This window comes from Scyliorhinus canicula, chromosome 15 (genome assembly GCF_902713615.1).
Source record: "Scyliorhinus canicula chromosome 15, sScyCan1.1, whole genome shotgun sequence".
Classification (NCBI taxonomy): Eukaryota; Metazoa; Chordata; class Chondrichthyes; order Carcharhiniformes; family Scyliorhinidae; genus Scyliorhinus; species Scyliorhinus canicula.
This window is the reverse complement of record NC_052160.1, coordinates 77,163,838-77,181,090: the sequence shown is the minus strand read 5'-3', so window position 1 is coordinate 77,181,090 and position 17,253 is coordinate 77,163,838. Positions and strand designations below refer to the sequence as shown.

Sequence of the window (17,253 nt, the reverse complement as noted above, 5' to 3'; positions counted from 1 at the left end):
TTGCCGTTTGGTTTCATAGCGGCTTGCGTGAAAATTTACTATTTTTTGCCAACCATTGAGATTGGAAACAAAGTGATTTTCTCGGCAAGTTAAGCATTTTGCGTGATTTTTCATTAGGTTTCAGAGCGGCTTTGCATGGAAATTTACTATTATTTGCCAACCATTCATTTTGGGAAAAAAGTTAGTTTCTCGGCGAATTAAGCATTTTGAGTGATTTGCCGTTTGGTTTCAAAGAGGCTTGCATAAAAAATTACTATTTTTTGCTAACCATTCATTTTGGAAAACAAAGTGATTTTCTCGGCAATTTAAGCATTTTGCGTGATTTGCCGTTTGGTTTCTGTTGCTCTTTCCGGGTGAGTGCGTTTTACACTCAATTTGGCTCTGTTTTATTCCTTAGCTCTAGAGTCACAGGTATCGTTATGATACCGCCACAAGATTCAAGTTCAACCTCAGACCAATAACTCAATTCACCAGTTAGTAAGTTCGAAAAAGACAAGTTTATTATAATAGTTATTTACTACTTATGCATATAACACTAAAAGACTAGGCTCTTCCTACCACTAACAGGCCAATACTTATCTGGAATAAGTGAACTGCCGGATCAGGGAACAATGGCCTCTTGCTTTGTCCTGGATCCGCAGGCTTCCAGTTGGTGTGGACTAAAGGGGTCAGGAGTGTCTGCTCTCGTAGCATGCGTTGTATGGCACTTACTTGATGGCGGCTGCTGACCAGACCTCTCCTTCTCAATGTCTTCTGCTGCAAAGGTGTTCTGCTGGGAGGGCCGGCTGGTCAAGAAGAAAGAATGCTGTCTGGATTCTTTAGCAGCTAGAATACAGGGGATTCTGCAAACTCCTTGTTTCTTTGCCAATGACCATTTTTCCATGTAACCTTTGCGTTTTTCCATTTTGTGTTAGGAAGTGGCCATCCCAGGTGGCTACACTCCCTCCTTGTGATCCTAATGAGAAAGCGTGAAGGATCACCTAAGTACGGTGTCTTCGTACTATGCAGAAAATTTTTATCCACAATCTCTATTTGGCGCTATGTCATAGGGGACATGCATTACTCGGGAACCTCTAACTATCCTTGATAAACTATACTCACTCAAACATTTTAAAACATTCTAACTTCCTAACCTTACAAACAATAGCAGTATTACATTCCATTTCTCTGGCTCAGCAGTCGACCTGAGAGTGTTACAATCAATTGAAAATTTCCTTTATTTACAAGACAACAAACGCAAAAATAAATGCTTTATCACACATCAAGGGGTTAGGGGGACTGGTGAAATCCAAAAATAGGGGATTGCATTCTATATACTGTCGAGGCGTGAGAGCAGTGGGCTCTCCTTCACCATTTCCTGATCCGAAGGGTCTGAACTATGATGCAGACAATCGCTAGTGCCAAAAGCGATTCTCCGACATATGACAAGGTACACCAAGTTAGAAATCTGGTACACCAGTACTGTTGCCGTCTACTGGGCTTGGACAACTGCGGCTGTTAACTGAGCCGATCTTATATTTTCCACTAATTGCTTTACTGCTGTCTTGTGTGTGAGGGCCGTCACTTCTGGGCTGGTCATGTCAAGCCCTGAAAGGAATTCAGAACCTTTCATGGGGCGTCCGGTCATGAGTGTGTGTGGGGTGAAACCTGTTGAAACCGAAACAGTATTCCTTAAAAACATAAGTGCGAATGGGAGCACCAAATCCCAAGTGGTATTGTTTTCCTGGACCATCTTTCTAAGGGTCGATTTTAGATTCCGATTCATGCATTCCACTATACCGCTGGACTGGGGGTGGTACGCAATGTGGAAATTTTGTTTAATGCCAAATATGGTCAGGACATTCTTCATGACCCGTCCTGTAAAATGAGATCCCTGGTCCGACTCAATACTTCTGGGGAGTCCCCATCTCGTAAAGATGTGGTGTGTCAGGATCTTTGCAGTTGTTTTGGCTGTGTTAGTTCGAGATGGGAATGCCTCTACCCATTTCATAAATGTATCAATGACCACCAAAACGTATTTATAGCCATTCCTGCAAGGGGGCAATGGATCTATAAAATCGATCTGGAGGTTTGTCCAGGGGCCATTAACAGGGGCGAATGTGGCACAGTTGTGCCTTCCTCGAATACCTCTCTGGGTTATTCTGTGCACAAATCAAACAATTTTCGATGTACATCCTCTCTCAAATCTGGCCACCAACAGAGCTGTCTCAGGTGGGCTGTGGTGGGGTCTATCCCTTGATGTCCATGACTGTCATGGAATAAGGCAATCATTTGATTCCTGTCTTTCTCAGGAACCACATATAGTTTATCTTTGATGACCACACCATCATGTGTGGTCAGAGCGTATTTAAACTTGTCATACGGGGCCAAAAACTTTCCTCTACTAATCTCCCTGAGATTAATGTCCTGTTTTTGTGCCTGTACTAGGTCCTCAATGTTTGTCTGTGAGACCTGAACTGAACTCACAGGGGCGCTAGTTGGGGGTGTCCAAAAATGTCCGTGCCTGGAACCTGCTTTTGCCAGTGCATCGGCTTTCACATTTCCAGGGGGGGATGACCGATGGTGACTCCTTACTTTAATTATTCCGTAAATCCTATCCTTTGCCTTTTCTAGGATATGGCAGAGCAATGGGGCTGATGGAAGGGGCTTTCCATCTGTGGAAACAAAACCTCTTGTCTTCCACAGGGGTAGAAAATCCGTCAAACTGTTGCAGACATATAGACTATCAGAATATATATCTGCTGGGCTGGGGAACGAATCTGGGTGGTCCACTATGTAAGCTATGGCCGTGAGCTCTGCTGCCTACGTGCCTAAGTGACAGGGTAACTTGAAAGGTATCTCTTCTAATGCACATCCCTGCGCATCCTCTACATTGATGCCGCATCCTGTAATGCGCTCACCATTTAAAACAGTGGATGAACCATCCACATAAATCTTCAAGGGGGCACACGTGTCTGTGTGCTGGGGGCTTTGAGTTCAACTTCCTATATTCCTGGGGGGCATCTTTGAAATGAAGGGTCCTGTGTTGTGGAGGGGGTCTACTATCTCGCAATCATGGGGTTGTCCTGGGTATTGAGGTTGTCTGCTAAAAAGGTGTGTGTCTTAGTCCATTTAACTGTGATGTCCCATCCTTGTAAAAGTAGTGTCCACCTAGCTGCTCTAATCTGGCTAACCGTCCTTCAGTCATCCGTCCAATAGAAGCTGTGTGGGGGTGTATTCGGTCAGAATCGTTATGGGGTTTAGTCCGGTAATGTACGAAAAGTACTGTACTGCCCAGAATACTGCGAGTAGGTGCCTTTCGCAGGCTGAAAATCCTTGCTCTACTGGGTCTAAAAGTCGGGAGGCATAAGCCACTGCCCGTAGCTGCTCGTGCCGTTCCTGAAGGAGCACGGCCAAGAGGGTCAGATCTGTGCTTGCTACCTCAATTGCATAGGGGGAAAGCGGGTCTGGAACTTGTAGTGCAGGGGCTGCGCTAAGGGCTTTCTTTAAATCTTCCACAGCCCCCGTATGCTCCGGAAGCCATTCTCCTTTCTTAAGGAGGTCTGAAAGTGGGGCTGACTTGGTCGCAAAACCATCGATATGGTTCCGACAATACCCAATCAGTCCTAAAAATGACCGGAGGGCTGAAATATTTTGGGGAAGGGGCAATTTGACGATCGAGTCAATTCTTTTGAACTAGATCTCGCGTTTGCCGTACGTAATGATTGTACCCAAATACATCACTTTATTCTCCAATAGTTGGGCCTTTCTAGGGTTTACTTTACATCCAATTGACTGTAAGAGTTGTAGGAGTTCTGACAGAAGCGTGATATGCTCTGCCTTGGTGTCTGTCTGCAGTAATAGGTCGTCCACATACTGTACCAGACATTCGGGTCGGGACAATTTTGATAGTTCATTTGCCAGCTGTCGGTGGAAAATGGAGGGGGAGTTGTGGAATCCTTGTGGGAGGCATGTCCACGTGTACTGCTGGCCTTTAAAAGTGAATGCGAATTTGTACCTGCACGCCTTCGCCAATGGGATTGACCAAAAGCCGTTGCTAAAGTCCAAAACCATAAAATACCTGCTTGAGCATGGTCTCGGGACTTGTTGCTGCCATGGGGGCTACTGCTGGGGTAACTTTGTTGAGTTCCTGATAATCAATGGTCAGACGCCATGATCCGTCGGGCTTCCTCACTGTCCAAATAGAGGAATTATTAGTGGAGGCTACTGTCCTTAGTACGCCCTGCTCTAATAAGCTCTCTATTACCTTTCCAATTTCTCCCTCCGCTTCCAGGGGCAATCTATACTGTCTTTGTGGTCTCGGGTCAGGTCCTGTAATCTGAACTTGTCCAGTTATCCTGCCGCAATCGTGCCCGTGACTTCTGTGGGGGGCTATTCTGTCCCTCATTTACCCATGCGGGGTTTTGGTGCGCTCTTACTGATTGGATGTCTACCTCGGTTTGCGCCTCCTCGGGCTTCTTAAATGCTGTCTTATTGTGCACAGATTGCTCCCAAGCACGGGACACTCTTTTCAAGACCCATTTTTCATTATGGGCCTCTTCTGAGGTCGTAATTGGAGCAGACTTTCTGTCCTGCCTCTGTGGCATGGGAGATAATAGTGCGGGTCCATTTAACCATGTTATCTTGGGTCAAATGTGCGCGGTCTAATTCACCGAAAACTGCAGTGAAGTGAATCCACAGCCTTCCTGCAAATGCTGTGGGGTGCTCGGTCTTTTTCTGCCTACACTTGTTTAGTCCTTCAACTGGGTCTCCTCTGTTATACCCTATCGCATCCAAAATAGCTGTATGCATTTCTTCGATGGTGCCTCCCCCAACGTTCTGTGGGTTGGGGAGGGCTGCTACTACTGATGAGCCTAAACTCAAAACTGTGAGCTTAACCTGCTCTCGTGCATCAAGGCCGTACATGGTCGCCTGCTGTTTAACTCTTGCAAAGAATTGGTGGGGGTCTGAAGTGGGGAGGAACAGGGTGATTTTCTCACACGATTCCCTTAGTTCAGTCACGGTTAAGGGGGTGGTGTAAGTGATCTCGGGTACGCCGTCTGTGGTTGCTTTTCGTTGGGTGGTAACTGGGTTCATTGGTGCGGGTGCTATCTGATCTGTGGGGGGTTGGGGCACTTTCCTTTTCTGCTGCGTTTCTAGCGCACATGTTCCCTGAACATATCGCTGCACTGTCTCGCTTAACTCCTGCCAATCTATGTTAGCATGTACTAGATGCTGTGGTATGAAGAGACAAGAGTTCAGCTCATTTTTCACCAACAAAACTTTAATGGTTCAAACTCACTCTGCACAGAACTCGACAGATCATCACAAGCTCCAGAGTCCACCTGAAGCCCCTTTACATATCAGTGTCAATCATTGAACACTTAACATAAATGAGACAATTATTGATACAATGATACAACTAATTGCAATGTCTCTTAACCCATTACTTAACAGTCTCCCCTTCCTTGGAGAAAAAAAAACAATTAGTTAAAAACAAAATTTCAAGAAACTAAAATTTCAAGAAACTAAAACACACCTGATTCCCTTTTTTTTTAAGTAGAAGAAAAAAAAACATTCACAGAAACAGGCGCCCTTCATTCACGATATCTAAAAGTTTCTGTGAACTGGCCCCTCTTTTCGTTAAACAGTCTGACAGTTGATAGCTACTGTCAACCCATTTAATTTTTATTATTTCTCCTCTGTCCAACATCTGATTTAAACTTGCGATGTCTATCCATAACCTCTTTTCACTGACACTTTTTGTAGAGTGCACATTTTCCCACAGAGATTTATTGTCAATGTGACAGTCAATAGGTATATTACCTGAATTCCAAAATTTCTGTCAATATCTTACTTATATAAAAGGCCATATCCACCGCTTCCACTAAGCTTAAAGTCTCAGCAGCCAAAGTGCTTTTGACCACTCTCCTTATTTTCTTTGTTTCCCACACAAGAGGGCAACATTTACCATTGTTGCCCAAAAGAAAAATTATAAAACCTCCTGCGCTTGAAACTCCATCACATAAATTTGCATAGGACGCATCACTATAAACTATGAGTTTCAAATGCCTAGGATCACCTAAAACAGGGAACTTCAAAACACACTCCTGCATTTTTAGTTTGGCCAACACTTTATTTGCTCTTATCCTGTTCGTAGTGTATCTTCCATATTCTGCCTTATAGCAGGCTGACATATTTGGGTCATCAGAGCCATTGGAATCGAATGTTTCCCCAAAATCCTTTTTAAAGCTGTTGTCATCTGTTCGAATAAGATATCGTTATCCATAAACTGAATTCCTGTCAAATCCAGGAGCCTATCCATGTTGCTCACTCTAGCACAGTCAAGTAATTTAAAGGCCAACACAGACTGTGGAAATTCCAGCCTGTGTTTCTGCAGCCTTTTATATAGTCTGCCAAATTCCATTACATAGTCTTCCATAGATAAATCTTCCATTTTCCGGAACTTATCAAAATCCGACCATGCTTCATACGCACTTAACAAGTCATCTTTCTTATAAATCTTGTCCATATAAAGTAATAAAGTCGCCAGACCTTCTTCTGAGTTTAACTCTTCCAACTCCACCTCAGAAAGCACTTTGTTTCGGATTTTACTGCCATTTTTACTCGGTAAAGAAAGAGCCAATGCCATACCTTGTTTTCTCTTTCCTAAAGCAGTCACCTTAGTCCACATAACTACTGCACTTCTCCATTGGTCGTATGATTCCCTTTCAGAAAATAGGGGAGGATAATCATAACCAGCCATCTTTGCCTGGGTTTAGCAATGTTTCCCTTTTTTCACTCCTTGGTTTGATCTGGAAAATTGTATCTTTCAAGCCTTCACATTTACATAGCAACTATCCTCTGCTACCATTGTTAGCATGTACTAGATGCTGTGGTATGAAGAGACAAGAGTTCAGCTCATTTTTCACCAACACACCTTTAATGGTTCAAACGCACTCTGCACAGAACTCTACAGATCATCACAAGCTCCAGAGTCCACCCGAAGCCCCTTTACATATCAGTGTCAATCATTGAACACTTAACATAATTGAGACAATCATTGAACACTTAACATAAATTAGGCAACTAATTGAAATGTCTCTTAACCCATTACTTAACAATCTGGTGCATCATCTTCCTCTAATTGCGTTCCAAAGGTTTCTTGGAAACCATTCTGCACAGAAAGCAGAGATTGCAGCTTCGCAATCTGTTTCCTACACTTAGCATGGTCCACTGTGCTTTGCCTTTGCTCAGTGGTGGCAGCATGGAGTGCCCTTAAAGCTGCCTTCAGGTCGCTACACTGCTTTTTCAGTGTCTTTACCTGCTTCTCTGATTCTTGTCTTATCAAGACTGCACGCTGCACATCCTGATAGGCTTTTTCGTATTGTACCTGTGAGCTGCTCAGATGGGCTAGACAAGACTGGTGTGCCCTCTTTCCACCCCTCTATCCTTATCTGCCAACTTTTGCCTTAATTCTAAATTCTCTCTCTCGATGTCCCTGACATCCACTTTGCTCATTCTATTTCTCTCCTCTAAATCTGCTCGGAGCATCCTGATGACCTCCTCTGTGTCTTGCAATTGTGCCAAGCAGGACACAATTGCCATCGGCTTACGTGCTTTACTCAAACCTTTCTTATGAATTTTAGACACGTTCTCCCACCAAGTATTCCCTATACTCCCGGGACCTGTCTCCTCATTCGAACAAAACTCACTCCAAAACCCACATCCTTTCCCTTTGAGGTACTTCCTGAGTTCCAGCTCCCAAACGGGACACTGACCTACTCTACTGCTGCTGGTCGCTGTGACCATGAACTGCTCTGGGTTGATGAGGCGTTCCATTGCCTGCATGGCCATCTCTTCTAAATTTGGAACGAGGGATAATAAGGCAGTGCTATAAAATACGGGTACGGTTTTCGCTATTTCCCGAATTATAAACTCCCGACAGTTTGTCGCAACAAAAATCTCTCGGTTTTACCTTATAGTTACTGACAGTTCCCTGTCAGTTACGCATGCAAAAACACACTTCCGAATTATGAGGATTGATTTGAACTACTTGAACACTTGTGATTTTTCCTTTTCCCAATTGGATTTCTGATTCAAATTGTTGGGTTCTCTCGGAGTGGGGGGGGCACTTCTAGTCGAGTCCTGTCAGACTTCACCACTAAATGTTGCTCGTTCTGGGTGAGTGTGCTTTACACTCAATTTGGCTCTGTTTTATTCCTTAGCTCTAGAGTCGCCAGGTATCGTTATGATACCGCCACAAGATTCAAGTTCAAGTTCAGACCAATAACCCAATACACCAGTTAGTAAGTTCAAACAAGACACATTTATTATAATAGTTATTTACTACTTATGCATATAACACTAAAAGACTAGGCTATTCCTACCACTAACATGCCAATACTTATCTGGAATAAGGGAGCTGCCAGATTAGGGAACAATGGCCTCTTGCTTTGTCCTGGATCTGCAGGCTTCCAGTTGGTGTGGACTAAAGGGGTCAGGAGTGTCTACTCTCGTAGCGTGCGTTGTATGACATTTACTTGATGGCGGCTGCTGACCAGGCCTCTCCTTCTCAATGTCTTCTGCTGCAAAGGTGTTCTGCTGGGAGGGCCGGCTGGTCAAGAAGAAAGAATCAGTCCTGGGACCTGACTTTTATAGGTCCTAGGGGCTTCACGTCCTTCTGAGCGGACCCTATCTAAACCTGCAATCGATTGGGTCTCTTCCCAATCGATTGATTTGAATTTCCCCAATAACGGGGCTGTTCCTCGATCACCGGGCGTTTCCTTCCATCTTATTGGTGTCCTTTGTCTCAGACTCCACTGGCGCCGGGATGTCTGACCTTCTATAGAATGTAGCGATTGCAGTTAACTGTTGTGTCCATTGTGCCTGGGAATCACTGTGAATCACTGACTTAATATGCGTAGCTCGTTTGTTACAATTCTGTCTGGATTCTTTAGCAGCTAGAATACAGGGGATTCTGCAAACTGCTTGTTTCTTTACCAATGTCCATCTTTCCCTGTAACCTTTACATTCTTCCATTTTGTGTGAGGAAGTGGCCAACCCAGGTGGCTACATTTCAGAGCGGCTTGCATGAAAATTTACTATTTTTTGCCAACCATTCATTTTGTAAAGAAAAGTGATTTTCGCGGCGAATTAAGCATTTTGCGTAATTTGGCGTTTGGTTTCAGAGACTCTTGCATAAAACTTTACTATTTTTAGCCAACTATTCATTTTGGAAAAAAAGTGATTTTCTTGGCGTATTTTGAGTGATTTGCCGTTTGGTTTCAGAAAGGCTTGCATGAAAATTTACTATTTTTTGGCAACCATTCATTTTGGAAAAAAATTGATTGTCTCGGCAAGTTAAGCATTTTGAGTACCTTGGCATTTTGTTTCAGAGCAGCTTGCATCAAAATTAATTATTTTTTGCCAAGCGTTTTGAGTACCTTGGCATTTTGTTTCAGAGCGGCTTGCATCAAAATTAACTATTTTTTGCCAAACATTCTTTTTGGGGAAAAAGCGATTATCTCGGCGAATTAAGCATTTTGAGTAATTTGAAATGAAATGAAAATCGCTTATTGTCACGAGTAGGCTTCAAATGAAGTTACTGTGAAAAGCCCCTAGTCGCCACATTCCGGCGCCTGTTCGGGGAGGCTGTTACGGGAATCGAACCGTGCTGCTGGCTTGCCTTGGTCTGCTTTCAAAGCCAGCGATTAGCCCTGTGAGCTAAACAGCCCCTTGCCGTTGGGTTTCAGAAAAGCTTGCATGAAAATTTACTATTTTTTGCCAAACATTCTTTTTGGGAAAAAAGGGATTTTCTTGACGAGTTAAGCATTGTGAGTACCTTGGCATTTTGTTTCAGAGCGTCTTGCATCAAAATTAACTATTTTTTGCCAAACATTCTTTTTGGGAAAAAAGTGATTTTCTCGGCGATTTAAGCATTTTCGGTAGTTTGCTGTTGATGTTCAGAGCGCCTTGCATCAAAATTAATTATTTTTTGCCAAACATTCATTTTGGAAAGAAAATGATTATCTCGGCGAATTAAGCATTTTGAGTAATTTGCCGTTTGGTTTCAGAAAGGCTTGCATGAAAATTTACTATTTTTTGCCAACCATTCATTTTGGGAAAAAAGTGATTTTCTCGGCAATTTAAGCATGTTCAGTAATTTGCCGTTTGGTTTCAAAGCGTACTGCATCAAAATTAACTTTTTTTTGCCAAACATTCTTTTTGGGAAAAAAGTGATTTTCTCGGCGATTTAAGCATTTTGAATTGCTTCTCGTTGCTTTTCGGACAAGTGTGAGGAAATGCATTTTGGAGAGTCCAATGCAAGTAAATGGTAGAACTCTTGCAAGTATTGACAGGCACAGAGATCTGGGCGTGCATGTCCACCAATCACTAAAAGTGGCAACGCATGTGGATAAGGTGGTCAAGAATGCATTCGGTAGGCTGGCCTTCACACCAAACATGTTGCTTTTACACCTTTCCAAAATCTGCCTACATATCTACTCCTCTATCTTCCGGTGGCTGTTGGGAGGCTTGCAGTAAACTCTCTTCCTATTCCTGAGCTCTATCCTATTGCCTCGCTGCATAATCCCTCCGAGGTGTCCACCCTCAGCCCAGCTGTGATATTCTCCTTAACCAGTAATGCAACTCCCCCACCCCTTCTACATCCCTCTCTATTTCACCTAAATCATTTAAATCCTGGAACGTTTAGCTGCCAATCCTGTCCCTCCTTCAACCAAGTCTCTGTAATAGGAACACCATCATTGTTCCAAGCTCTAAGGACAGCATAGTGGTTAGCACTGCTGCCTCACGGCGTAAAGGTCCCAGGTTTGATCCCGCTCTGGGACACTGTCCGTGTGGAGTTTGTATATTCTCCCCATGTTTGAATGGGTTTCACCCCCATCACCCAAAAATGTGCAGGGGAGGTGGATTGGCCACACTAAATTGCCCCTTAATTGGGGTGCTCTAAATTTTTCCAAGCTCTGAAAATAGAATCCCTACAGTGCAGAAGGAGGCCATTCGGCCCATCGAATCCACACAGACTCCTGGAAAGAGCACCCCACTTAAGCCCACACCATAACCCAGTAACCCCACTTAACCTTTTGGGCATGAAGGGGCAATTTAGTAGGCCAATCCACCTAACCTGCACACCTTTGGACTGTAGGAGGAAACCCACGCAGACACGGGGAGAAAGTGAAAACTCCACATGGTCACAGTCACCCGATGCTGGAATTGAACCCACGATCCCGGAGCTGTGAGGCACTGACCCCACACTTCAGAAAAAAATCTGACAAGGTGCACAAAAGATTCATAAGTGTGGTCCCAGGGATGAGAAATTTCAATTACTAACTTTTACAGGTGCACCATAGAAAGCATTCTATCTGGCTGCATCACAGCTTGGTATGGCAACTGCTTGGCCCAAGACTGCAAGAAACTTCAGAGAGTCGTGAACACAACCCAGTCCAACACACAAACCCGCCTCCCATCTATTAATTCCATCTGCACCTCCCGCTGCCTCGGGAAAGTGGGTAACATAATCAAAGACCCCTCCCACCCAGCTCACTCACTCTTCCAACTTCTTCCATTGGGCAGGAGATACAAAAGTCGCAGAACATGCACAAACAGATTCAAAAACAGCTTTTTTCCTGCTGTTACCAAACTCCTAAACGACCCTCTTATGGACAGACCTGATAACACTAAATCCCTGTATTCTTCATCCGATGCGGTGTCTATGTATTTATATTGTGTACCTTTTGTTGCTCTGTTATGTATTTTCTTTTCTTTTCATGTATTAAATGATCTGATCGAGCTGCTCGCAGAAAAATACTTTTCACTGCATCTCGGTACAAGGGACAATAAACAAATCCAGTTTCACAGAAAGGTTGGAAAAGTTGATTTGTTTTCTTGAAGAAGGGAAGGTTGAGCAGAGAATTGATAGAGGTGTTCAAAAGCATGAGCGGTCTGGACAGAGTAGATTGGGAGAAACAGTTCCCATTGGTGGAAGGATCGAGAATAGAGGGTAGAAATTTACGACAATTGGCAAAAGAAGCAATGGTGACATGAGGAAACTTTCATTCATGCAACTACTGCAAGGATCTGAAGTGCACTGCCCAAGAGAATGGAGTGGATGATCCTCCTACCACTTTCATGGGCCATTTTATTTGTCTGTAAGAAGTTTATAACCTGTTTTAGGATTCAATTACTTATGGCTGCTTAACTTTGACCTTTTGGGGCAGCACGGTGGTGCAGTGATTAGCACTGCTTACTCACGGTGCCGAGGTCCCAGGTTCGATCCCAGCTCTGGGTCACTGTCCGTGTGGAGTTTGCACATTCTCCCCGTGTCTGCGTGGGTTTCACCGCCACAACACAAAGATGTGCAGGGTAGGTAGATTGGCCACGCTAAATTGCCCCTAAATTGGAAAAAAAATCAATTGGGTATTCTAAATTTATTTTTAAAAATCTTTGCCTTTTTGAAATAACCTTTTCAATTACCTTCTGTTCCTTTCCGTAAAAAAAAATGTTTCAACACATTATTGGTCTCTATTGATTCACATATATAACACCAATTAAACACTAAGCAAGTCACATAGTCCAATATTTTCATGTAGAAAATGTACTGTGTTTTGATGCCTCACCTGTGATAGTTGTGAAATGGGAAGGCGATGGCATTGTTACAAAAGGTGGGTTAATGTATTTTGCTTTCACTCCCTTTCTTGGAAAGGGGCTTGGTGCCACGCCAACAGGCACCGAAAGGCCTCCGCTGGCCGGCTTGAGTTAGAGCATGCACGGGAGTGCCTGTATGTGCTGGCATCATCCCCGTGCATGCGCAGAGAGATTTGCTGCCGCACCGGGAATTGCGGAGGACCACAGCTTCCGGTACGGAAGGATAGAGTGCCCCCACGGTACAGGCCCCGATCGCGGGCCAGGCCACTGTGGGGACACATCCCAGGCCAGATCGGGGGGATTGTAGCAGGATCCCCCTTTCTAACTCCACCCAACGGGCTTATATTGGGGCTTGACACCCCTTTGTCCAAGCCCCACCACTGCCCGGGTGATCCTCTCTCTCTTACCGGTGGACTCACAACCACCTTGCGCCTACTCCGCTTGAGCAGCGCCCCCGGGAGAGAGAAGAAAGGAAAGTCTCTGCCCACCTTTATCTGGCAGTCTTTCCTGAGTGGGTGGTTTCGAGGCGCCCAGGGTACCCCTCGGTCCTAGACACCGGAATTATGGTAAGGGATATTTACTATTGTGACTTGGTCAGAGATCGTGGGTGAGGAATTGAAAACTCAAAACGGACTCCAATTGAAAGCCAAATATAGGTATTTATTAAACGTTCAAGGTCAATATCACCAAATGCTAGAAAACACCACTAAATGCCTTATGCTTTACAAAACTATGACTATGGAAGGAATACTAAACGGGCACCACGTAAAAGCTTATTTTACACAATTTTAGCAGTGTCTTAAAACTATGATAGATGCATGCAATCCCCTTTCCCCAAAAGCCTCATCCACTATAGTAATCTTGGGAACTTCGCAAACTTCCAGAGGATACTCACAATCCAAGTTCAAACTTAAACTGCTCAGTGGGTCTCAGGCTGTGTGCTGGAACAAAATGAAAAACATTCATCAGAAGCACGATGATGGTGAGCAGCAGCGAAGAGCGCCCCCCCAAGAACCCCGGAACCCGCCTGCGCCGCCAGGTCCCGCCGGTAAGGGACCTACTCCAATCATTGTGCGTAGGTGTTTAATGTGGAAACATATATACAGATAAGTGCCCTAGCCCCTATCACGAAGCTGTGACCTGCACCCGAGCCAACTTAAGTGGTGTCTACCTTTGTGGTCTTACAGGCAATAAAGCCATGTCTATGGGTTGAGGGTCAATGGGTATGGGTCCTAGCAAGTGCAGGAGCAGGAGGTGGTGCGGATCATACCTTCCATCCAGGCCAACACTGCACAGGTGAAGTCCGCGATGGAGGCTTTGGGGGGTGAGGGCTTCGGTGATAGATTAGCATTTCCAAGGGGAAATCTGTGCAGGCAGTGGCTAAGGCCCAGGACAGGGTTGCCCTCTCACAACAGCCATATGTCATTGCAACAGCACTCCTGAATGTGGCCCAGTCACAGCAGGCCATGTCTGATATCGTCGGCGACATTGTCCAGCCACTGGCCGACATGACACAGACACATGATTAGATCATGGGCAGGGGGTGGTGAGATTGGTGGAGTAGGGTGAGGGGGTGGTGTGGGTGTTGTGGTAGTGTGGGGATCAGGGTAGTGTGAAGGTGATGTGTGGTTGAAGGTGGTGTGACTGTTCTTTCTGTTGCTAATTTTTGAATTTCTTCAACTTAGGGGAAGCTTTACAGCTGCACAGATCCTTCCAAAATCACAGAAGAAGACTGCAAGTGAGTAGAACCTGAGTTGGCTCTCCAGAAATTTTACTCTAGCTTCAATGTCTGACACTATTAATTTGAAATCAATTCAAGAGTCCTACGCGACACTGGAAACACCATCAGTTTTCCAAGCCACACACCATTCTGGCTTGGAATTAAATTGCTATTCCTTCACTGTCACTTCAACTAAATCCCAGGTCTCTCTTTCTAACAACATCTACAGTTTACATGCACTACAGTACTTCAAGACCACCACCACCTTCGCAACGGTAATTAGGGATGGGCGGTGTGAGGGTGGTGTTGGTGGGGATGTCATGGGAACCGCAACTCAGCGGGGTCTCACTTGCTCTCCCTTCGACTGCCTTTTCCTTGGGCTTACCAACCACGTCCAGGTTTGCTGCCTTAGAAGAAGTGTCCAAAGTCTCAGAAATGGAAATTCTACTGAACATTTTTTGTGCAATAATTTTGCAAAAGGATATGGTTTGAAACCATATTCGGTAGCTCAAGTGGATAACACTGTGGCTTCACAGCGCCAGGGTCCCATGTTTGATTCCCTGCTGGGTCACTGTCTGTGCTGAGTCTGCACGTTCTCCCCGTGTCTGCGTGGGTTTACTCTGGGTGCTCCAGTTTCCTCCCACAGTCCAAAGATGTGCAGGTTAGGTGGATTGGCCATGATAAATTGCTCTTAGTGACCATAAAGGTGAGGAGGGGTTATTGAGTTACGTACGGATAGGGTGGAAGTGAGGGCTTAAATGGGTCAGTGCAGACTCGATGGGCCAAATGGCCTCCTTCTGCACTGTATGTTCTGAAATCACTTTTGGTGTAAAATGAATATTTTGCACAGGAACATTGAAGAATAAAACCATGCAAAATGCATTTTTCGCAAAAAACATTGAAAACTAATCACTTTTGGAGGAAAATGCGCATTTTGTATGTATACGTGTCTAAATATGAAACTAACTGCTTGTTTTAACAGAATATAATTTATCAGTTCAATTATCAAAGATGTTGACTCAGCGAGTGATGCCATACTTGACCTTTATTCTTTAACATCAAGATAAAAGATGTACTTAATCAAATTCTGAACAGCTCTGCCGAAAGGTTCTCTCTGCCGTCATTCCTTCTCTTCCATCGTTGAACAACCTGTACAACGTTTCTGGACTCACTTGTTCCTGTTCAATGCTATCAATAGAACTACAATGAAGTGTTTAACTTTTATTTCATTGCTAATTGTAGTGACATGTCTGCCAATCCAGCTGAATGAGAAACGTCAGAAAATGAATAAACTCCTGTTGATTTCTTTTGATGGATTTCGTTGGGATTATGATCAGGATGTGGAGACGCCACATTTGGACTATTTAACAAGAAAGGGAGTGAAAGCAAAATACATTAACCCACCTTTTGTAACAATGACATCGCCTTCCCATTTCACAACTATCACAGGTGAGGCATCAAAACAAAGTACATTTTCAACATGAAAATATTGGACTATGTGACTTGCTTAGTGTTTAATTGGTGTTATATATGTGAATTAATAGAGACCAATAATGTGTTGAAACATTTTTTTTACTGGATGTTTGCGGAAAGGAACAGAAGGTAATTGAAAAGGTTATTTCAAAAAGGCAAAGATTTAAAAAAAAATTTAGAATACCCAATTGATTTTTTTTCCAATTTAGGGGCAATTTAGCGTGGCCAATCCACCTACCCTGCACACCTTTGTGTTGTGGGGGTGAAACCCACGCAGACACGGGGAGAATGTGCAAACTCCACACGGACAGTGACCCAGAGCCGGGATCGAACCTGGGACCTTTACGCCGTGAGGCAGCAATGCTAACCACTATGCTGTCCTTAGAGCTTGGAACAATGGCGTTGTTGCTATTACAGAGACTTGGTTGAAGGAGGGACAGGATTGGCAACTAAACGTTCCAGGATTTAAATGATTCAGGCAAAATAGAGAGGGATGTAAAAGGGGTGGGGGAGTTGCATTACTGGTTAAGGAGAATATCCCAGCTGGGCTGAGGGTGGACACCTCGGAGGGATTATGCAGCGAGGCAATAGGATAGAGCAGTGTTTTTCAAACTCGGGGGTGCGACCTGCGGGTGGGTCGCGAGCGGGTATCGGGAGGATTGCAGAGCACGCTGTTGGCGTGGTTTGTTTGACTCGGTGACGCTGCAGTGGGCCGTGTGAGGCGGGATTTGGAGTGGGGAAGCTGCCTGGGGAGCGGGGCAGCGGGGCCAGGGCTCCGGCTGCAGTTTATGGTGAGCGAAGCCTCGACGCTGAATTGTTTTGTATTTGTCCCGGGTACCGGGGGCGCCTCATCCCGGGGCCGCGCTGCTGAACGACAGGTGGCCCCGCAGCTCCCCCACCCCGCCCCAAACACACCGGCCTCTCGGCAGGGCTGCTCTCCCTCTCTGCCCAGATCAGCCGCCCGGCCCGGGTGGAATTAAGGAACCCCCCAAACTCCAGTGTGCCTCCCACCCCTAGTGTGTCCCCTCCCCCAGTGTGCCCCCTCTCGTCCCCCCATCCTGCCCTCTACCCCCCACCCCCATCCTGCCCTCTCCCCCCCCATCCCCAGTGTGCCGCCTCCCCCCATCCCCAGTGTGCCCTCTCCCCCATCCCCATCCTGCCCTCTCCCCCCCTTCCCCAGTGTGTACTCTCCCCACCCAGTGTGTGCGCTCCCCCCGGGGTGCCCATTCCGATGCTCGGCTCCCTCCCTCTCTCTGTGACTCCGACCCCTCCCACCGGAAAAAAAAATGGATTTTTAAAAAACGGTCGCAGCTTTTTGTTTTACAAGTTCGGGGGGGGGGGGGGGGGTTATTCATTTTATTCATTTATTTTATTCATTTAATGTTAATTTCTTTAATTCATTTTACTAATTTTTC

At 45.1% G+C, this 17,253-nt stretch overlaps 1 protein-coding gene across 3 annotated transcripts in view; it reads left to right on the top strand.

Moving 5' to 3' along the window:
* The first annotated feature begins 15,496 nt into the window (after positions 1-15,496).
* zgc:153896 (uncharacterized protein LOC569930 homolog) overlaps positions 15,497-17,253 on the top strand; it is an 85,930-nt gene continuing 84,173 nt past the window's right edge. Inside the window, exon 1 of one of the 3 annotated variants that reach the window (XM_038820580.1) lies at positions 15,497-15,814. In XM_038820580.1, coding sequence (XP_038676508.1) covers positions 15,571-15,814 — 244 coding nt within the window. In that variant the 5' untranslated portion in view covers positions 15,497-15,570. Of the gene's footprint in view, positions 15,815-16,513; positions 16,630-17,253 lie in introns of those variants that run through there. The other 2 variants (XM_038820582.1, XM_038820583.1) reach the window with 2 other exon arrangements.